Source organism: Pelmatolapia mariae, linkage group LG20 (assembly GCF_036321145.2).
Source record: "Pelmatolapia mariae isolate MD_Pm_ZW linkage group LG20, Pm_UMD_F_2, whole genome shotgun sequence".
Taxonomy (NCBI): Eukaryota; Metazoa; Chordata; class Actinopteri; order Cichliformes; family Cichlidae; genus Pelmatolapia; species Pelmatolapia mariae.
The window spans coordinates 30311782-30334761 of record NC_086244.1 but is presented as its reverse complement, the minus strand read 5'-3'; the positions used below and the strand labels follow the sequence as shown (position 1 = coordinate 30334761).

At 41.9% G+C, this 22980-nt stretch overlaps 2 protein-coding genes across 3 annotated transcripts in view; both read right to left on the bottom strand.

The window, feature by feature from the left end:
* Nucleotides 1–3222: 3222 nt before the first annotated feature.
* Nucleotides 3223–10993, bottom strand: LOC134618004 (kazrin-A-like). The gene is made up of 7 exons (XM_063463150.1): nucleotides 9864–10993; nucleotides 9630–9748; nucleotides 7304–7535; nucleotides 6868–6969; nucleotides 4978–5144; nucleotides 4742–4883; nucleotides 3223–4138 (listed from the first exon to the last, which is right to left on the bottom strand). Exons 1-7 carry the CDS (start codon nucleotides 10212–10214, stop codon nucleotides 3980–3982), a joined length of 1272 nt encoding a protein of 423 aa, XP_063319220.1. The 5' UTR covers nucleotides 10215–10993; the 3' UTR covers nucleotides 3223–3979.
* A 676-nt stretch (nucleotides 10994–11669) lies between these two features.
* Nucleotides 11670–22980, bottom strand: part of LOC134618003 (kazrin-like) — a 174374-nt gene continuing 163063 nt past the window's right edge. The window contains exons 6-11 of one of the 2 annotated variants that reach the window (XM_063463148.1): nucleotides 20083–20219; nucleotides 19502–19672; nucleotides 19058–19141; nucleotides 17797–17986; nucleotides 16118–16254; nucleotides 13038–15726 (exon numbers count right to left, since the gene is read on the bottom strand). In XM_063463148.1, the coding sequence (XP_063319218.1) occupies nucleotides 15556–15726; nucleotides 16118–16254; nucleotides 17797–17986; nucleotides 19058–19141; nucleotides 19502–19672; nucleotides 20083–20219 (890 nt within the window). In that variant the 3' untranslated portion in view covers nucleotides 13038–15555. Of the gene's footprint in view, nucleotides 15727–16117; nucleotides 16255–17796; nucleotides 17987–19057; nucleotides 19142–19501; nucleotides 19673–20082; nucleotides 20220–22980 lie in introns of both variants that reach the window. The other variant, XM_063463149.2, reaches the window with a different exon arrangement.

The following is a 22980-nucleotide window of genomic DNA, read 5'->3' as shown; positions in this document are numbered from 1 at the left end:
AAGGATGGGCCCGGTCACAGAGAAAACCGGAAGGAGGGGGCTCCAGCCACTTAGACTTCCAGTTTCATTAACTCTTTCGCTCTCGGCGCGTTAATAGACGGAGTCAGGGTGGTTCTTCACTGTCACACATGCTGTCCCCTCCCCTTATCTGCTGTACAAAAAGCCGGGAAATACACTTTGACAGTTAATGATCTATTATTGCTTGCGACATAAAGCCGATGGGAAACATTTGTTTGCAAATGCACAAAAATATAAACCGGAAACATCTGGCCTTCGCACAAGTCCTTAACGACTTAAAAGACAAAAGACCTATTTAATACTGAAGTCAATTTGATTTCAGTTTAACAGATAGGCGTTAAGCCAACAACAACAGACCACCTTGTTGTAATTTACTAACACACGACCAGAGCTAAATGGATAAAAACATACGTACATAAGGTAGAAAACTAAGCTTTCAACCCAGCCCAGAGTAATAAAATTAATGGGTAATAAAATTAATGATGACATTTACAGTTTCAGGGTCCAGGACAAGGTTTAGGCTGATTTTCTTCTTAACAGACTCGCCCAGTTAGGCATGGCAGTGTGATAATAAGCATTCATGCGCATAATGTCCCTGGAGTTGAAGCATTTAAATGAAACTGCATTTTGCAGTTTAGGTAGGTAGGTAGGTAGATATTATGTGGTAGGAATAGGATTCTAGCCATCAATATCAGTCATTAGATCATTTATCTCCTCCTGTGGTCAGCTGGGATAAAAAGCTGCCCACAGGAGGAGATAGATGTCACTAATGTCAAGACACTAAACCTTCTCACAATGCACAGAGTGCTCCACCCGAAGTCAAATACCCTGAGGCTATATGAGCAATGGAAAGAGAGAGGGCGTGGATTAGTGAGTGTGAGCCATAATCCCGGATGAAGCACGGAGAATTCACAGATACATCAGGAATATTTCCCCCTGAGATGAGCTGTTCCAAGAATGCCTCGGGCAGCTGAAGACAGATAGTGATTAGGAACAGGAAGGGGAACTATAACAGAGGACCTGAATGGGATGTACCATCAACAGACAGAGGAAATGGCTGATATCAAAAATGGCTGGAAAAGGACAGCTTAAAGGACAACACAGAAGTCTGATCATGTCAGAACAAGAACAGGGCCCATGCCCCAGATCCATAAAAACAGAAGGCAACGGGACCCAATTTACAGACTGTGCAAAGGTGCCCCAGAACCACACACACTGATAGGCACAGCCAAGTAGCTGGGATAGTGTACAGGAACATCTGTGCTGTATATGGACTAGAGGTCCCTAATTTCCAATATGAAACACCATTAAAGATGGTAGAGAACAACAGGGCTAAGGTCCTGTGGACAGACAACAACTCCTAGGGGACACGAGAAAACAGAGAAGTATCAGGGGCTGAAGGAACGAGTGGAGCAGATGTGGAAGGTTAAGTCCAAAGTGGTCCCAGTGTCACAGTGTAAGAGCTGTAACCCCCAAATCAGAAGAGTGGCTTCAGCAGATTTCAGGATCTCGATCTGGAGTCTCAAACTACCAGCATGTGTATGTGTGTGTGTACTATTAATTATAATCAAAGCTCAAAGTCATTTTCAAAGACAAGGCCTACCTGTGTAACTCAAGGGAGTGGCAGGAGGAATATCTCTCTTTGCCCTTTTTTATCTTCAGCATACACAGTAGTTTGCATGAGTCATTCCAATCTCAAACAGATTAAAAATTATCTGTAAAAATGCAAATGATTTGTTGTTTCACAACCAGTGAGATTATTAAACGTCAGAGACACAGCCCTGTTTCAAGTCCTGATAATCAATGACTTTTACTTCTTCTTTGTAAATTTACCACCTACTGGCAGTCACGCCTTTTTAGCCCTTTGGACTGGGAAATGCAACCCTGAAGATTGATCCTGCCCACACTGGTGATGTAGATGGTCTTTGGCTAAATATTTAGTCATTCGTCTGTATGACTGTGTATGTGCAATATGTCACTGATATGTTCAAAGATAAAAGATGAAAAAAACAAAGGGTTTCACTTTGCTCTGCTTCATTGTTTCAGTGGTCCCCCTGTCTCAGCTTGCTAGAATGACGACTGAACTGGTTTACTCTAATGACAAAAGCACTTTTGACCTTGGTCCGTCACTGCATTGTTCCTTTGTCATTCTGGGCTCCTGGGAAACGTTCTTCCTCCTAAGCTTTTGTCTGGTTCCTCTGCTTCATCAAATACACACTCACACAATGCAAGGACAGAAATATATGTGAACAAATTGGGACTCAATCTGGTGGTCTGAATTAATCCCTTATCACTGCCAGCGTGTAATCAAATATGATGGCAGACAAATATCACTGTAAACTGTACTAATTTATATGGCCATGTAGGCTTGAGTGTAGCAAATGAACCACACTGGCTGTAAATTAGACATAGTTCTAGTATAAATACCAGTATTTTAATTTTTCCCATCAAGTAAAACCACCCAAATCTACTGGCATGTAACTGTTGATCTTAGTTTAATGGTGCTTGTCCACTAAATATTTCCAAGCAGATAACTGAGTTCCCTCATCATTATCTTTTAATGTCTCACATTACAAAATGGCTTTACCCAACCAACCCTTGGTGGATTACAGGAAAGGCTTTAAGTCAGGCAGGGCGTCTAGCCTAAGGGGGGCCGTCTTTATTTGTGCTGTGTCATGCGACTATGGCACAAAGGTTTGAGTCATCATGAGTAAGAGGAGGAAATTGCATCATGAGGAACTGTCACAGCTGAGACTTGAGTTAACGTGTCTGACAGGGAGTACAGAGCTGGATGATAGCTGTCCAAAATGCCATCAATAGATCAGTAAAATGCCAAGGCTATGGCAGATTTTATTGCGGGCACTGTTTGAGCTACAGTGGACGCTGCCTCATGGAAATGAGAGGGGTTTTTTTCCTCAGTGACACTTTTACCGTAACAATGGAGACTCACTACAGTATTATTAGCATACTTTTCTCTGATCTTTATGGATCCTTTCATTTCCTTTTATTCCCACCTTTATAGCGCATGCAGCCGTTTTATTCTTTGTGCTGAGCAGTAGAGCTTTGCAATTTATTGGGATTCTATTTTTCGAGACCAACCCTCCTGCTCCCATCATCAACATGTTTTTTTTTCTCCCCAGATTGTCCTCTGGCATTCATTGATATTCAGATGGATGCGACTAGTCACATATATATTTTAGACACCATCTTTATTTCATTTCAGTGAGCACTTTCCTTTTCACAAAAAAATACACGCTCACACATCACAGCTCAGCAATCTTTTTCTTTGTTGTTGTTGGCATTGCTCAGATATTTTATGTTTACTGCACAGTATAAAACATCAGAAGAGGTGCTACATTTGCTTTGACACAACAGTGTAAATGTGCGAGATGAAAAATGACTATCAAACATAGATTCTAAAATTTTTAAATTCAGTTCAAGTCTTTTTAAGTTGTTTTTTTTAATGCTAAGTCACATTGACAAGGCATCACAAACGGCAGAATTGAATGAGACAAGAGCCACTTACACGGTTACGAAATATGAAACTGGTTTTTTTTTTACATTTTGTCATCAAGTGCTCAGTATAATACAAACAGTCATTTCCCTCACTAGTCAAAAAAAAGAAAAAAACATTTCAGTTAGTTACCTCCTGGTGTACACACAAGAATAGAAAAATATATAGCTCGAGTCGTTCATAGTCATCTTAATTCTGGCATTGGGGGAGGGGCGCTTACTGTCCTCAAAGATGCTAAAACTTCCCAAAAAACAGGAAACTTGTAAAAAAAAGAAAAGAAAAAAAAGAACAACATTTTCCTTGTTACAAAGTGCAAGCTGCCCTGTAAAGGCTCATTTTAAGATAAAAAAAATCACCATCCCATGTTTGCGTGCACATGGATGACAAATGTCAATGTTGTACATTGTCATGAAGTGAATGACTGGTATTGGTAGAACTCTGATGACATCACACATTGGTGACCTCGATGCTGGTGTAACCACGGATGGGGCTTCCTTCTGCCCTGGGCGGAGTGTGATCTCGAACTTCTCTAGGCAGGGAGCCATAGCTGCTATGGCAACTCAAGTCCCGCCCATTGCGAGCTTTGGGACTAAATCCTGCCGGAGGCTAGAACAGAAACAATGTATCCATTACTACGAATGACAAACAATGTATAAAGATCAATGCAACTTCTGGGTCTGAAAAGTGAAATTGGGGTGTAACTTGATATAGCATGATGCCTGTTTTGCACATTTTTGCCCGATTTAGAGTCAGTTAGCCTTAGGGCTTAGCTACTTCATGACTGACAACTTGCTGCAATAGGGGCAAAGCAGTGTCTGGGGTTTCTCATTCAGATCCACACCTTTTTGATGATGTCATGATGTCAGGGTTAAAAAAAAAATCCAAGACAGCAACAACCAAAATGCTTAGGTGGAGGCTTCATACAGGTATCCACCTTTTATGTACAGTCTATACTTTCCCATTAGTTGTGGTCCCCCTGATGACATATCTTATACTTACAGTTAATTTAATAATCAATAATTGATTTGGTTAATCAATCAAACCTCTCTATCTTCCTTCTTATTTACATGTCTTGCAGGCTGCTCTAGCAATATATTCAATACCCAAGTAATGCTGCAGAGCTTCATTATCGTCACTGTGTAATTTGTCAACACTAAGCTCTTCTGCGCTACAATATGGCTAAAATTGAGGGAAGAACTTTTTCCCCACCTTCACAGCCCTCCTTCTCAATGAGCCTTCTTCATCGGTGTGCCGGGCAGTAGAGGTGGGAGGTCTGCCCAAAGAGTTCTGCCGAAGGAGGATAGGTGGTGTCCCCAGACCTAAATGCTCGTATTCCTGTTTGGCATCCACGCTGCAGAAAGCATGGGGAAAGATCAGTGTGACGGGGAAGCCAAAATAGTAATTAAAGACAGTAGAAAACACATCCCTGTGAATTTTCCTGTCACCTGGCTTGGCCAATTAGTGTTTTCATCTCTTCCACAAGGTGTCGGCGAACCATGTGCTTGCTGCTGGAGATTCCTAGCACCGTTGCCATCGTGTCAGTGTTGAAAGTGGGGTCTAGCACCATGACAGCCCCATGAACGCCACTGTTTAGGAGACTCTCAGCAAACTCCTGCATAGGCAGAAAATGGCAAGTACAGAATAGTAATCTTATTTGTTCATAACATCAGATCTAAAATTCTTGGTTGAGTCAAAGAGGATATTGATATTGATTCTTTTGTCTATATCAGTAGAAGTTCCAGCTCCCTGAGGAGTTTAACCGGACGTCATCCAGACATGTTTATCTGTACACACCCGGAGTGTGATGGGACAAAGGCTGTAATCTGGCAGGTGTTGTAATCAACTGGTAGCAGTTCAAAAGTAAATGGTAAAGACCTGCTATCACTTTGTGGAGTTATGGAGCACAGAGCAAACACAGTCTTTATGTGGTAGTGCGTTTATACAACACAAAACAGTATTGCTACAGCCCCAGCAGGCCTGCTATGTTTTATTGTCTGAGAGTCCTGCTGCTTGCTTCCTTGAATCAGGTGCCTCCCTCTTTCTGCTGTGGGGCCGGTTAGATATGCACTCAGCTGACTCAGCTTAGCAATTATAACTGAGAATATAAAAGCTGAGGGGAGCCACAACTAAGCACCAGTGGTTCACCTGTGTACAAAGAGTTGTCTTTGATTTATTTATTGATTAAACGCTTTTCTTTGCCCACCAAAGGCTTTGCTTTTCTCTCGTTTGTATTTTGTGTCCTTGACAGAAACAGCACTTTGCCCATCTCTTTAAAGTTTTTAATATAATCTTGTTTTGCCTCATTCCAGAAAAGAAATGCAGTACAAATACCCAGTTAAGATACTGAAGTGGAATTTTCAGGTGTCATTACATAACTTGAATCTTTATTTTTCTCACCACTTTTTACTTTTATTCACTACATTTTTACACAAATACCTCTACTTGCTGCATCGTACATTTTCGTAACAGCCTTATAGGTTCAAGACATTTGAAGGGTGTTACTATTTCACATCACTGCACATCTTCCAGATTTAAACCAATTTGAGGCTAAATTGAGAAAACAATAACACATAAAAAGCTATTTTATTGGTCTATCCATCACTGGTGCTTATCACACACAACAAGTGGTACATACATATGCATCATTTATCGCTTTATACTCAGAGGTTACCTAAGCACTTTTATTTCACATTCAGATGGATGGATCGGGTGTGTGTGGGGTGGGGTGGGGTTAACTTGGGGTTCAGTATCTTCCCAAGGATGCTTTGAACCGGGGAGGATCAGTCAGCCGACCTTCCAATTGGTAGACAATTTATTTCATAATGGTTATTTTCCCTTACACTACCACAACAGCTGATATTAGGGTTCTTTTGCCTGCCAAATCCCACTTTAACCCCTGACTATATTCATTTTCCTGTTTAGATGTGGAGGCCAACTCACCAATCTACAATGTGGGCAGCAGCATATGTTTTTTTCTCTGTTTTCGTTCAACATACCAAATCTAATCTAACAAGTGCGTTCCATAATATGACATGAGGTTGAGTTTCCTCTGCATAAAAATAGATGGTAGATATGTGCTGCAAAGAGCTACTTTTAAACTTTAATGAATTTTTATCAGAGTATTTTTAACACAAATATCTGGAAATTAACTATCACATACCCAGGACATTCTGGGATTCAGACCCAAAACCTCTCTGATTTGTTATGGCCTGCAAGGGACGTAACGGTAAACTCTTTAACTTTGCTAAAACTATACTTTTGTTTGCATACAAGTTTGACCTGTTAACCTATTGGCTGACATGTGTTCAAGAATTTTAAGATGAACTTTCTCTCACCTTGAGGTCAATATCTCTGATCCATTTCATGACCCGATGCGTGGTCCATACCAGAGGATCCACATTCTGGTGCTCGCACTGTATCCGGCGAACCTGTAATGCCTGAAAACCATTTTAACAAGAACTTTTACAGATCTGATCTATTTTCACCTTTACTGTGAACATCCCAAAGTACAAAGGAGTGACAAAACTAAAAGATTGAAAATCTAGACCCTTCACCCCTACAGTAAGGAGATACAGTGGCTCGTGCCGTGGTGGGGCACGCAGTTTGCATTTACATATCCTTTTAGGTGGAAGGTTCACTGCCAATTAATAAAAGGTAAACTCAAAAGTAAAATCAATGTCAAGCCCCAACACCTTACTATAACCCCTCATTGTTATTTGTTTTCCTTTAATTTGTCACCCATCAGTGTACTCACTGCCGTTTCTCATTTACCTCCTTGTCAAAATGAAGCAACTGCAGCAGTTCGATGCCCAGCAGCAAGCTGACCTGATGGAACTTCTTGGTGATGTTTAAGTGACGTTCGAGGTCCCGACGTGTCAAAGAGTTCAGGACTCGCCCGTCTATCAAGTGATTGTGAAATGCCTGGGAGTACTGAGGCAAACCCACATCGCTTAACCAGGCTTTTGCCACCCAGTGGTGGTCCATATCCGCAGCCTTGGACAGCCTGCAGACAGACAGCATGAGGAGTTCCTTTACCTAAGAAATCACATTTTTATCATCACATGTGGGATTTAGCCACAAAGAGTTTGAATTCTACTGACTTTGAGCTACCAGCTTACACCCCCATTTGACTAAAATTCCTAACAAGCACTGAATGGATTGTTGCTAAATTCATATTGTATGGTATAATAATAATACGTTTGCCATCTCTTGATTTTTCTTCTGATTTAATCATCAGGTTAAAAACTAAGCATTCTACCATACTAAAATAAGACTGTGACCATGCTTCACCACATACCTGATAAACAGTAGCATGTTACTTTTGCTAATGTGGACACATTATGTAGCTTTAAGAACTACTGAGCTGAACTCAATTTATATAGCACCAAATCACAACAGCAGTTGCCTCAAGGCGCCTTATACTGTATGATAAAGATCCTACAATAACAGAAAACCTTAACAATCAGATGACCCCCTATGAGCAAGCACTTGGCAACAGTGGGAAGGAAAAACTCCCTTTTAATAGGGAAAAATCTCCAGCAGAAGTGGGCTCAGGAAGGTGCAGCCGTCTGCCATGACCGGTTGGGGGTGAGGAGAAAAGAAGAGAGCAGACTGAGATAGGATAAAAGACACACTGTAGAAGAGCGCCAGAGATTAATTATGACTAATAATGCATTGGAGCCCATCTGCATCAGCAGGGAGTGTGTGAAGAGGGTGCTCAGCTTCAAGTTCCTGTGTGTGCACATGGATGCAGACCTCCAGTGAAGCTCTAACACCTTGGAGGTTATGAAAAAGGCCCAGCAGCATCTCACTTACTGAGGAGCCTCAGGAGGACTACCCTAAAGAGGGAGCTGCTGCTAACTGTCTTCTACCGCTATTCCACTGAGAGCGCGCTGACATATTGCATCTCTGTGTGGTTCTCGAGCTGCACCATGGCACACAGGAAAGCACTACAAAGGGTCATTAACGTCACGAGAAAAATCACTGGCCGCCCTCTTCCCTCCCTGAAGGACCTCTGCAGCACATGCTGTCTCAAAAGGGCACACAAGATCTTGCGGCACTGCAATGCAAATACCTGACACCGGGCCTTGTGCAATACAAAGTGCACACACTGTATATTTCATTCTGCATATATGTTATTATGTATATATTGTGATTGCTGCTTGCCTTTCATTTAGCACCAATGCAGGACAGTAGTCCAGTTTTGTTGTACTATTGTAGAAAGTAAAACTGTGCAATGATAATAAAACCATCTTCTCAAACTGTAGCTATTATTTTAAAAAGAAGCTGAAAACAGTATTGCTCACAACTGCTGTTAACAAATCAGGTAGCTGTACCATTATTATTGTTATTTTTTCTATTATTCTATTTTACTCTTTTACTTTTGATTGTACTTTTTATCTTACAAAGCATGCTGAACAATTGTGTAATGCCACATAAATAAACTTGCCTTGGCTTTCATCAAAAATTGACTGATCAAGATGCTGATAGTTGGATTAGATTATTGGATAATGATAACCACATGCAGCCCTAAATATCACATATGTAAAGGAACTCACTGCAGAAAGTTTTTGAAGGGATTATTTCTTTGCTATAAAGCAGTTTCACAGAGAATTCTTCAAACTTTGCACTTCAAGGCCAGAGTGAGGGGGGAAACTGACTCGAGAAAGACATGCTGCTGCTAAATTTTTCAAATGCAATTCTTCAGTGCTTTAGGGTTACTGAACTGAATATTTCAAAACCCAGACACCTTGATCTTAAACCTGCTACTTGGCTAAACTGCCATACAGTGTAACTGTTGGTTAAAACAAATAAGCTTATACTTGCCACATATGTGTTTATGATTCATACTGGAACAATTTAGACAGTCTTTAGTTTAGCTGACCTGCATGCCTTTCATGCCCTTAGGAAGCTTTCAAGAGCTGTAACAGCCTTGGGACGCTTGCATTTGTTTAAACTTCATGTGTGGTAAAAGGCCAGAAACGAGATCCTTCATGCATTAGGTAAATGCATGTACAATAAATCACCGACAGGTGGCCCCCATACACCATCAAGTAACAGGCAGTTTACAATAAGGACCACTATGGCCCTTCCTTACCCTCTGCCGTTCTCAACATCTCTGTAATCTTCAATGGCCAGGCGGAGTTTCCGACGATGCATCAAATTGCTGACACCTAGACCCAGCTCCAGGTCTTCATCCGTTAACCCCAGTAAAACCTGCAAAAAAAGCAAATAAAAAACACTTCACAGGAGGTTAAGCCATTCAGGCCGAGAGTGCTATAAAGTCAAAAACAACATGAAAGCATGTAGAAACCTGCAGGTGTTGCCATACCTTGCCGCTTTTGACGTTTTCTGAGCAGGTGCGGATGTACATGGGCATCGCCATGACAACCTCCAGCCAGGCCTGCACGGTGCCTGCCCTCCACAGAGACATGGGCGTTGTCCTGGCCAGCTCCACCTGCTGCAGACGGTCGAGCTGGTCCTCTGACCCGTCTGACAGGCTGAGGCGAGTGGGGCTGGAGAGGCTATCCGAGTCTGGGTGGGTGGGTCGACAAATGGGTGATGCGGTTGTGGTTGTGCGTGAAAGCAGAGGTGGCAGTGGGCATTGTGAGCAATGAAAAATAAAATAAAAAAACAACAACAACAAAACGTTAATGTGCTGCAACAACAACAATATATACATATAGTTTCATATCAAATCAGCCCATTTAAGGGGAAGAGGGAACAAACAAGCTTTTAACGACATCCTAAGCTTTTGGCTGCATGACAGCAAGCCAAGCGTTTGCCAGTAATGCTGTAAACAAAGTTGCAGCTTTTATAAACAAGCTCCTCACTTAAGAAGTCCATTAAACCAGCAGCTGTTTGAGCTGTTGAATTAACATGACTCATCTGTCTAAATTAGCCCGCAGCTAACAGCTCTGTGGAAATATTAAAACATGCAATTAGGAGATGCATGAGAAATGTCGATGCATTAAAAGCACGTCTCCCTCACAATGTTATAATCGACTGTGAGTAAATCCTGACACTTTGAGCACTGCCTGAATAATTCCCCGCGGTGTTTCAATGTTACCACGCTAAACTGAGCTAAATATTTTCTGTCTTTTTTCATTTTTTTGTTAAATTTAAGTTTTCTCAGTATTTCACAAGTGGTGGAGTCACAATCGAAAAGAAATATTGGCCGAGAACATGTTTTGTTTCATTTTAAAAATGTGAAAGCCATTTAATTAACCCCCGACCAGCGGGTGGCAACCTGGTATCAGGTTTGGACTCAGATGTTGGTACAGCATCATGAAATGCTCATCAAGAACTTACTGCAGCACTTACTCTGTTTTCTCCCTTTTTAAAATCTTGTGATACAAATGAAACACTTCAAAGTATCCTGTCTTATTCCATAGTTTCTGAAAACCTCAACATTACCCTCAGCACTCAGAATACAGCCATACTTACAGGCTTACCCAGTGAGTGAATGAATGAACTTCAACCAAAACTCCTGTGACCCTAACAAGCCTTGCACAGAAGCATCCACCTGACAGCTCCGTGGTAACATGATTGTTCTCCTTGATGGTCACTCCAATCATCACATCCATGGTTGCTTTTTTATGTTTGTTTGTTTTTTTTTTAAGGAAAAGAAAGTTCAAGATTCTCTTTACAAACTACACAAAAACGGGTTCTTTGTTCCCTCCACCTAAGTGTCACTTATAGCAAATAACATGGAGACCCTACTTTTTGGCAGCCTTTACTATGCCCATTGTGTGTTTACTCAAAGGAGATTCACGACTGGATGGTTCGAGGGTCTGAGTAAACTGATTTTTATTAAACCTGCCTTCGGTAATTCATCTCAAGCTGGATGCTTTTATGTGCTCTCCGAAGAGAGATGCATGAAGCGACCGTACACTTCTAAGTGCCCTTCTGAGAGCAATTCATATTAAGTTGAATAAATCTGCTCTTTTGGTCAAAGAGGCATGCTGGTCAGTGTACAAGGTCTGTTTTTCATTCCGAACAGAGTCCTAATAAAGAAAATATCAGTGAAAGCAGAGCTAGCTACGGTGTGGTATTTATGTAAAGAGTTTTGTGTCCTTTATGAGAGGAGGTAAGTTTTATATGTTTTATAAAAACCACAGTGAATTGTTTGCTTTTCCTTTAACTACACTTTAGACGAGACACCGAGCCTTAAGTGTGCCCTTCGGTAGCTCATTTAATGGACCTTATTGCTATAATATAGCAGCATTTCTGATACCATGACTGGGGGAATAAACAAATGGATTACAGCTGAATGGATGACATCATCCATGGTGGCTCATCGCTGCTTCGAGGGAGGATAAATAGAGTGGATAAACTACAAGGCCCCTTTAAGTAACAGTTTGGCATTTTGATTAATAAGATTATTTGCTATCTTGAGAGGCAGATGAGGAAATCAATGCTCATGTCTGAATGATAAATATGGAGGTACATACAGTCTGTTTCCTGTCTTCCAGTTAATCAAGGAGTAGCTTCAGCTTGAATTTATTAAAATTATATTAAAGAAGTCATTTAATGTTTGGTAAATATGCTTATGCTTTACTGTCGTGCATCAGACGAGAAGGCTTATAAATAAGCTTGTATGGTAAATCCATAAAGTCACAGCCAGTCTTCTTATAGTCCACGCAAAGCTATGATGAGCACCCCTGCTTGTAGATTTATGTTAAGCATTTTAGCAGTGCATTTCCCCCAAACTATACTTAAGCACAAAATTAAAAGCAGCCAGTGTTTCTGAGCCAGTGACGCTGAGTATGGAGCTTTACTGTTGGAGTATACAGGAAATAAAAGAAAAAAGAAAAAAGCCCTCAAATGCATTTTAGTGTATCTGTTAGCACTCAACTGTTTCCAAATCCCTGTCATTAGAGCTAAATTCAACTTGAAGAAGTGCTTAACTCCAAAGGTTTTTTTTTGTGATGTTAAGAGTTAAAAGACATCTGCAAACACAGTTTGCAACCCAGCACGACTCATTTTTAAAGCCACAGGAACTGGTGCACCTCGGTCCCATTGAGTCTGACTGATCGCTTCTTGGGTCGCCTCACTGTGTCGACAGTCTGATGGAGGTCAGACAAGAGGGGTCAGTGTTAGAGGTCAGGAGTCATATCAGAGCAAAACATTATCGACGCCATGTGCTGACACATATGAGATCAGATTCAACAATATGACATGGCCACATCTCCTCTGCACCAATGTTTTGTTTTTCTCTAATTATTGATTCCAATATAATACAAGAGGAAAATTTCATTTTGGCTTAGTAAGGAGTTGAAATTGGAAAAGAGAGGAAAGGAGGCCATTGGGAAGCTTTTGGGATGCAGTCCTCTCACAGATGGGAGTTGCAGGGCTGAGGGAAACTAAGGCACATGTTAAAAATGGTAAGTCCCCTCCAGCATAACAGGACAAATCTGGATTAGAGCCATATCACAACAAATGAACACATACACACACGAACATTAACGAAGGGAAAGAGAGGAGAGCCACGTGGAAATTAAGCATTACTTATTTTATTTTAAAATAATCTTATTTTTTCTCATTTAGTTCTTTAGAGCGTAACTTTGTTGCCATGCCTTTAAAAGTTTGCTACGATCCACTTCTAAACATCTCAGGGCTTCAGAATAGAAGTCCTCCACCGAGGCCTACATCTTTGACTTTAAATAAAACTCTTTAATAATAATAATAATATTCATTTCATTTCTGCAATGTTATCTCATTTACAAAAAGTAAAATATACGTGGGAAATTAAAAAAACAAAAACAGAGCACGGATCAAAAGATAAAATTACATAATGTTTTTTTCTCTTGATATGTTGTTTCCCCATCAGCAGAGGATCATAGAAATTAGCTGAATGAAACAAAAAAGATAAAATAGCATAGATTTTATACATTTAACTGACTGTTCAGTGAATTTTTTTTAACATGAGATGTTGTTCCTGTACATACAACTTGATTCATAGTGACTCATCTCTGAATTACCTTACTGATTTACCTGCAAATTCAATAACCGTGAACTCAAATGTAAAGGACGATCTCCTTACTGCATACGTGGACGCGCCACGGTTAAATGCATCTCCTCCGTAACCTGGCACTCTAGTGTCTCAGGCAAGGCCAACAAATACCCAGTGTTAGTTTAATATCAGGGAGAGAAAAGATTTCCTGGGGCGTGGCAGTGCAGACTCCGACTCAATCCAATGAAAGATCGGAAGTAACGTGATGTCTGTGGAAATTCTTTTGCTTGGATTAATGCCATTAACCTTTAGTCCAAAGTTAATTGCTTTATTTTTTTTCTTTCCCCAGCTATGGCTTGAACTCTACATTGGAATTTTTGCTGAGGTCATGGGGTCATGGGAGAAGGTACGCCTTTGCTTGATTGGGATGCTTAAATCCTGATTTTTAACCTTCAATTGTAGTTCATGTAATGTCTGCACCTCTTAATTGAGGTTCTGCTCATCTCTTAAGTCGCCCTTAATTCCAGAGGTCTAGAAATATTTTGACTGTCAGTTGAACACCTGCAACGCAAGAATAATTGGTGTTTATGCTATGTATTTTGTGATGATAGCTTTCTTATTTTAACTTTTCCCAGAATAATCCTGCTCCCGGTATTCATACACCAATAAATACAAGCAGCTTAGATCCTAAAAAACAAAGAGAGATAAAAAGGCACAAAGCCTTGCAAATAGTGTGGAATAATATTTAAAAATTCAAAGTGTAATGTTCAGTTTTCTTTCTTTGCTGACCTTTGATATTTCAAATGTAATTTCGCATAAAAAGCCCTGCAGGTGCAGATTAAAACGAAACTGTGCGCAGTTCAGGATGTTAAGATCTTAAGCATTCAGCTGAGCGCTCCTTGAACAGCAAAGGTTCAAGTTTACAAATCTTATCAATTAATTTGAAATGGGGCAAAATCATGAATGAACATGAAATCAGTAACTAACCTCTCTTTTTAAATTAAAAAGAAAAGCAAACAGTGTATCACCTCTTTGGAAACATAACCAGGGAGAGACTTTTCTTTGTAGTGGGGTAGCCAGGCATGCATGATTTAGGGACCGGGACTACGTGCATGCATGTCACACATGTACCTTCTATCTGAGGAGATAGAAAACACATTTCTCACATTTCCTGTTTGGCTTCAAAATGCAGGGGAACAAACTGTTCTGCATAGAAAGTTAATTCCTCTCATAGCAGCTTCTTTGAAGTCTCTCTAAGTAAACATCAAGGATTGCCTCTGCACAGACTTTTTTTTTTTTTCCGGCGGTCGAGGGATGTGCACCCGACAACCGACCCAGCGGTGAATTTCAGGAGTCTGCATGCCGCCTACAGGAAACTGTTCTCATCATGGCAGTGTGGAAGAAGGGGATGGACCAGGCAGGACAATAAACAGGGAGGAGATAAAGTTAAGAGGCAGTGGGAGGGAGGGAGGAGGGACGGCGGGGAGTACGTGTCAAAAATAACAAAAAGGCATTCAGGACAAGGAGACATTTACACGCACAGAGTGCACATCAACTGTTATTTACAAGTACAGCAGTCCTTCAAGTTTCCAGTTGAGTGAAAACAATAAAAAAAAAAAAAAGTAAAAATGTAGAGAACAATTCAAAGATCAGATAACACAGCTGTTTTGGAGGGCAGATACAACATGACATGTCCACACTGCTGCTGCATTACACTCTCCACGCTATTTACAGGGCTGTACATATACATACATACATACAGGTGCAATTTGCTCTTTAGGTTTACACTTCAGCGAAGCAAGACGCGCCTCCGGCTCCTGACATGGCCGTTGACCATGGGTGGCACAAGCACGCGCACACTCTCGCTCCCATACAAACCGAAGCATGCGTGCATGTGAGACTACATAAAAGGTACACACATTATTTTATCTGTACACGCTTTCGTCACACACACACAGACGCGCACGCAAACACGCACATTCTCTCACGCATGCGCTCGGGCAATACGTTGTCCTCTGATAACTGCCAAAAAAAGGCTCTCCAGGTGGTTCACTCGGACGTGTGTGCTTTACCAGTCTGCATCCTCCTCTATGTAATAATCAGGTGTTGAAGTACCATCAAACAAACCGGGGTCGAGGGACTTGCGTTGCTTTCCTCGGGCGAAGACGCGCGACAGAGACCCCAGCCCCATCTTTTCTTTCTTCTTTTTACGCTTCGCCTCCTCCAGATCTTCTAGGGACTGAAAGAAGAGAGAGAAGGAGAGAGAGAGGGAGAGAGAAGGAGGAGATGAAGAGATGGGAGAGAGATGAGAGACCAGAGAAGTCGGTGAAGTAAGGGTGCAGAGTGAGCGACAAAGACCACAAGATAAAGATCACAACACAGAGGGGAAGTGACACTTGACATGGTGCCAAGGCATGCACTTATTCAACAACCACAGCTGGTTTTCACATAAATTCAAGTCACTGCTGCGAGCGAGTGCACAACAGACTGCGTGGTGGGGGGGGGGACGACATGGATTCAGCCAGAACGATGGTGGAAGGAAACAACAGCAGCCGGGCAGCAAAGAGCAAGTCAACAGTTACTACAGTGCAGCGACTACTTGGGAGGGTGCTGTGGTGGGCAGCTCTTACATTGCAGAGGGAGTGAGTCCGATGGCGCGGCGAGTTGATGTCGCTGGGTGTGGACGACCGGTCTCCCTCCAGCGCAGAGGCGTCGGAGATGATGGAGGGCTGGCGCGAGTGGCACGGGCTCACCCGCACGGCAGCCACTAAACGGGGCGAGAGGGAAAAGAGAAGAGGCTTGTTTCTTTCTTGGGTGTTTGGGTGTACCAGAAGTAGAGAACAGGGACAAAAAAAATCTGTTTTCTTCAAAATAACGCCACGATGCCTTTAAATAAAAATGTCTTTTTGAAAAAGAAAAAAGAAAAAAAAAAGTCTGTAACCAAAAAGCCTGAAATTATTTGCAATCAGCTGCAGTTGCTAAGCAACAGTGAAAACAGCTTCACAGAGGTTTGAGAGAGTGTGTGTGCGTGCAGCGGTGAGACTGATACATACAGTGCAACCAATTGCATAGCAATTTAGGGTTCGTGACTGTTCACACATTTTTCCTGTTTTCTTTTTTATTTGGGGGGAGGGGAATGTTTGCTTCTGTCCCCAATTAGTCAGCAACCTATGTGAACCCTATAACTGCCCTTTAAAAGCAACCTCTGAAAGGACTGAGATGGACTCCAACTCTGGTGGCTATGAGGCTAATTTGTGCAGAGCTTTCTATTTTAGGGTAGCAGGAGGTGACACTGCTACACTTCCCTTCTTTTCATTGCTTTTTTCTTGCTTTTAAATTTAGCAGAGCCTCTCAAGCTGATGGCTCACGTTTCTTCTATAACTCCCATAATGATAGAACTTCTGTATTACAAACCCCCCCCCCCAAAAAAAACAAAAAAACTTGCCTATTTTTTGTTACATGCTATTTGGCCTACATATTTTGCTTAGATAACGCATATCATTGCAATCCTTCGTGCAGACATCTGCACTGAAACACATGAGGATGAGCACTGAGTGCCAGCTGAATTTACCAGACCATCTCGTTTTGCAGAAGGGTTTTCAGCACTGTGCTGGCCGCTTTGCTAAAACACACCACTGCTCGGTTTTCTAGCGGTGACACAATTCAAAGTGAGTGAGCTAAACAAGAAAAGACATTTGCTTTGAATTTTTTAAAATGCGGTTCTGCAATGCGTCTCAGCCATGAACGTCTCCGCGCAGGGCGGGAGCTGTGACAGGAGACGCTGTTTCTTCTCTATCTCGTGAGGTGTGTGTAACTCAAATCAAAAAGATACTGCGGAAAATGTTGTGACGGAGCTGAAAAGTAGAAAAAGAGGCCAAGAAAAATTAGGTACGAACAAGAAATGAAAAAATGTAAATGAAATTAAAAAACGGGGCCAAGTTACTGTTTGAATTCCATAAAACTAAAGCAAACCTCAAACAAAAAGGTTCTTAACACACAGTTGATCCTCAGCTGCCATCGCTGTCAAGTGCAGAGAAAACATTTGTGTGCAGCAAAGACACATAGAAGCTGTAAAGCCCCCCCAAAAACAAGAAATCTGCACTTGAACTCATACAGAAAGCGCATGACACGTCACAACTGGAACGTCGTCGTCGGGCAACAATGTGGTCATACTAAGCAGATGGTAGGAGTGAATGTGTGTGAAGCAGGTTCACATGAGCATGCAAAGGGTAAATGATGGTCAAACCGCCTCATGTCAGTCAGCTCATGTGCAGGATGAAGGTGTTATTGGTGCTCCTTGCTGGCTTACCTTGCCTGTCAGCGGGATGCCCCGTGTGGACATAGAGGGTCTGCTGACTCTGTCGGATGGCAGCAGTCAGAGGGAGATCGGCCTGCATCACCCACTCCTGGTTGTTTCCATTGACAACCGCCTCCGTGGGCATGGCCAGCGAGTGGCGCTTGGGCACATCCTTGGTCAGGGTGGCTAGCGACTGTTTCGCCTTGAGGAGGCAGACGGAAAGAAGTCATCAGTCAGAGAGCACAGTGAGCCACAATCAAAATTCTTCACTTCAGCAAACTCACTTTTTGAGTGGGCTGGTAAATCTCTATTTTTTTTCCGTGTGTGTGTGTGTGTGTGTGTGTGTGTGTGTGTACATATACATGTTGTGCTCAGATTTCTACTACAAGTCTCTAAGCGCATGCAGATATGCGAGTTCTCCCCTGGGCTCATTATGTGGCTTCTTGTCTCATTAAAAATGCAGTTATATTCTTGTTCTCCTTTTGTTTGTGAAATCTTTCGCTACCACTCCTGAGAGCTCTGACAGAATATCTGGAGGAGGTGCTGGTTGTTTGTATCCACGGCGGTGTAAGCTGGGGGTGTTGTTGGGGTGCAAAAAAAGAAAATAAAAAATGGAGACATTGAAAACAATTAAGCTTTTCTATAACTTTAATGAACATATTTGCTCTGTCGCTGCTTTTCTGCAGGAGTAACAACGAGCTGGACATTGTGTTTGTGCATGTTTATTTTGTGTCAATAAAACCTTTTTCTTTGTGTTCATGTTTTCTGATTATGCATGACATGTTTTTTTGTTTTTTTTTATTGCTTATTGTGCGAATCGTATCATCATGCCAAGCGGCGGCGGGCTGCAAATCACCAGCACAATCAACTCTACTGCAATCATCTCCGTCTACCAGCAGTCAAACGGTTATCAATCACAGTCTCTGTCATGCAAAACAGAATACAATCCCAAACCTTCAACGTAATCATTAGTTGTCAGACTATTGATGTTTTTGTTGCCTCCCCCAAGCATTTCAACGTTCAATTAGACCTGAAACACATTCCGATCGATTACAGTGGAAATCTGTGGGACCACTGATGTTAGGATTACTGGGATCAGTCAGGGTGGGCTGAGGGTTAGTTTAAAAAAACAACAACAACTAAAAACACTAAATGGAAAACGTGCATCTGAGGAGCAGGAAGAGGCTTTCCAAAGCAACAAACAGGTCACACATAGGAGAAAACTCCACAGGGGGCAGGAGTGGAAAGATTTAAATCTTGGGGCCTGTCTTACCGCCATGACCCTAGGAGAGTAGTCCCTGTCCACAAGGCGCTCAAACACCCGGAACTCCATTCTCTGATTGACACAGTTACTCATCTGGTGGGGGGGGGTGTTGGAGACATGAATGACGGCGTTGCTGTACATTCAAAAGGCTTTCCGTGTTTCGATTAGATGCAGTTTAGGCAAAACAGTGCAGAGTGACCAAACAGATGTACTGTATATCCCTGAACCAGGACTCAAACTATTTGTGCAATATCTTTGTTTCTTTGACTAGTCAGTCTTTTCTCTTTGTACACTTTATTGACATTGTTATCTTAGAAGGAAAAAAAAAGAACTCTAGCATTAGAAATGTTCCTAAATATCTGATTCCAGAAAATGGAGCCTATAAAAAGCCAACATTGCAGTGCTGACTCACTACCTGCCTGTCAAGTTCCCTCATTTGCCTTTCTCTCTCACCATGGCAAGTTCAGCCTCCAGCTCCTTGATGCGGTTCTCCTTGAGATCAAGCTGGGACCGCAGCATCCCCGTGTGCTCCGTGGCTTCCTTGGTCTGCCGCCGCAGGTCCCACTTTTCTCTCTCCAAGAGGTCTTTCTCTTTGGCCAGCGCCTTTACTGCATCCTCGCTCTCCTAGTAGACACACAGATCCTGATGGATTGGTTCACACATCAAGCACGACTAAACAGAATGATTCAAACAGAAAGGCAGTGGCTCTTTCTGTGCTGCCTTGTTAGGGCTTTCAATATTTCATTTGATTTTTTTTACCCTGAGATGACAGGAATAAAAAAGTGCTTCTACATGTCAGGTACTTGGGCTTACTATGACATATTCTTGTGGCACCACATACGCACCAACATCTAAATCTAAATACCACAAAAACATTTTTTTTTTTAAACTGTAAACATCCTTTTTTGTAACCAACCGTCTTTTTAATTAAGCAGATTAGAGCATGCACTACAAAAAAACAAACAAACAAACAAGAAAAAGAGGGCCTGTATGGATGTGTGTGCCTCTATACTGTTAGAAAACGGGTGCCGTACTTTTCTGTGCTGCTCATAGTTGCGTATGAAGTCACGGAGCTGCTCCTCTCGGCTCTCCAATGTGGCATAAAGCTGCTGCATCTGATTCACCAGGTCTGCCTTCTCTGCTTTCAGACGCTTACGGTCCGACTTCATGGCTGGAAGACAGAGTTTGTGGAGGGTCAAATAACTTGAAGATTTACATACTTCTATTTAGTCATAATCTACAGTGTAGATGACTGCACTTCAGTGACAAACAATAGAGTTCAGAGGATTATTACTATTTTATCTGCAGTAAGTTATAAGTGGCTTTATGTCCATGTTCGTGGAGCTCCCCCATCCTACCAACGTGCATGTAGTGAAAACTGGAGGTGATCAAGAGCAGACAACATGATAAAGTAGTAGCTGGGGTAAATGTGGGTTGCAAAGAGGCTTCCAGATATGTAGCAAATATAGACAGGCTAAAGCTATTTAGCATCCGATAATGAGCCAATTATCTGAACTTTCAGCTGATATGGGTGGTGCTGGGATTGGAGACAAGCTTGACTTGAAAGACTTTAAGGTCTAATGCTGTACTTAATGTTTTGACACAGCCATGAAGAATGTTGCACATTAAGAGGTGATCTTCATTAAGGAGTCTTCTTTAATCTAACTAACAAATCTTTTCCTTCTTAAATCGGCTGTGCTGCCCACACTGTACATGTTTTTTGCCTTATGCATACGGATGAAGCAAATAACAATAAAAACACCTGCTGTTGCCGCTGACTATACGTTGATAGAGAGGTGGATCAAGCATGAACCCTTATGTCAGTCTGCACTCTGTTGCTGGCTTTGTTAGAGACTGAGTCCCTTTTTTTCCCTCTCCCCCCCCCGTCTCTCTGCCACACACTCTTTCTAATCCTCTGGCAGCTCACCCACGCATCATGATAAAGAATATGGTTCACAGTGGTTATTCAGAGAAGCTCTAATTTTCTCAAAGACAAACATTTTTTGCTCTTCTGCATCTGCCTGTTCTCCTGCTTCCTCTTGATCTTTTCTACCTCCTCATGCAAGATTGTTTTTCAGACGTGTTTAAAGTCGAGGTTCCCTCCAGCTATCATTTGAAACTGACAATACATCATTTATTTATATATTATTTATTCATATTGCATCTTTCTACTTTTGTCTTCTTCACATCAAACTGTTTTTCCTAAAAGCACAGTACTTCTCATCATGTGTTCACCTGCCTTTTTCTGCCCTCTTTTTTTCTCCCCTTCAGAACCAGCTGTGTGTCAGTAATGAACTTATATCACGGCTTGGTTAACTGCGTGACAGTCACAAGTTGTGTCTAGCAAACATGCTTGGGCAAGCGGAAATGAAGGACAGATTCAACCTCTGTTTTTTTTTTTCAACCGCCCTCGTCATCCTTTCATATCTCTCCCTTTCACTTGTTCTTACCAGAGGAATCCCCAAGCCAAAGGGATACGCAGACCACATTAGCTGGCGAATGAAGACAAAAAACATCCCTCACTGACCAAGAGAAACAGGAAACCTTCCAGCACCTGCCTCAGGAAGTGAAATCAAAGCCGTCTTTGAGATGAGCCAAAAACACTTCTGCTGCCTCACATCCTGCACCTGTGATCGTTTGGCAACAGCGACCCTCCTGGTGCTGGATGCAAGAAAGCACTCACTGTGACTCTTTGAATGGGTCCATTCACACTTGCAAATCATATTAGCACTGTTAGTTACCGCTTCTGACCTACCTATGAACATTTTTAACATACAATTGTGCTCCGGGGGCTCAGACTGTTACGTTACACGCACGAATGTAGGAGAGATGGGGAAGCACTCCTGCTGACAGACATATTAATGACTAACATACGCTGTTGCTCAGTCCAAGCCTCCAAGAATTATTACCAGCTGAAACAACCAGAGAACCACCTGGGAACCATACAGAATTGAAGCTAATGTGCGTGGAGGTGGAGGAGGAGGATGACACGGGAAGGAAGCAGTTTAAGAGACTTTTCATAAAGAAATGATACACATCTGTGCAAGCATCTGTCTTATTCGCTGACTGCTGCGAATATACTTGAATAGCAGATAATTTGAATCCAATATCACTCAGGAAAAATTAATTCATGGGTTTGAGTTAAAAGTTCAACTTCTACATTGATTTCCCAATACCTTAGTATGCCTACTGTCCATCTACTTGATTTGCAAGGACATGCTAAACCTGCTAACCCATGTTATTCCAGCCCATTTTGCATTCTCAGTCTTCAAGTGCCCCCCATAAATGTTCAGCTGGGTTGTGGTTAGGCATCTGTGGACAGAAAGCCAACACTCCCTGGCTTTCTTTGGTGATCAAGCAGTCCTTTCAAGGCTTTGAAATGTGTGGTCATTATCCTGCAGTAGTATGAACCCCTGCACACAAAAAGTGCAAGTCAGAGAGCATGTCTCTGAACCTGTCAAAGTGCAGTAGATTCTGACTCCAGAGTAACAAAACATTCCCAGCAGTACCTTACATTGTTAGTCTGATGCATTGCATTATCTTCCCTCTTGTGTTTTGCTGCTTTCCTGGGGAAGTGGTTTAGACGCTGCTACAGGTCCACTATGAACACTACTACACAGCCTTCTTTTAGCAATTCAAGCCTAAACCTTCAGTCTAGCTATGCTCTTAACACCGACAAAGCAACTTGTTGCCAACAATAACATTTTTTTTTTGTATTTAAAAGGCACCTAAATCCTTCACACTGAAGAAAGATTTTTTTCTTTGGCCCACACTGCATTTTACAAATGTTTAGCACTTGCTTTGCAAATTGTTTGCCTAAAATCAAAAGAAATGTTTGCCTTTGTGAGAAAACTGTATTCGTGCAAAAAGAAATGTCAGCCTGTATAAGCAGAAAAGAAGCGAATCAGGACATTTACAAAACATCCCCCTTA

Bases quoted from the DNA above. Each gene is read 5' to 3' on its own strand.
- LOC134618004 (XM_063463150.1), bottom strand. From the start codon at position 10,214: ATGTATATATTGTTGTTGTTGCAGCACATTAACGTTTTGTTGTTGTTG. The intron at 9,749-9,863 runs GTATGGCAACAC...CTTTTTTTGCAG, and splicing joins AAAACGTCAAAAGCGGCAAG to GTTTTACTGGGGTTAACGGA. The intron at 7,536-9,629 runs GTAAGGAAGGGC...GTCTGTCTGCAG, and splicing joins GATGTTGAGAACGGCAGAGG to GCTGTCCAAGGCTGCGGATA.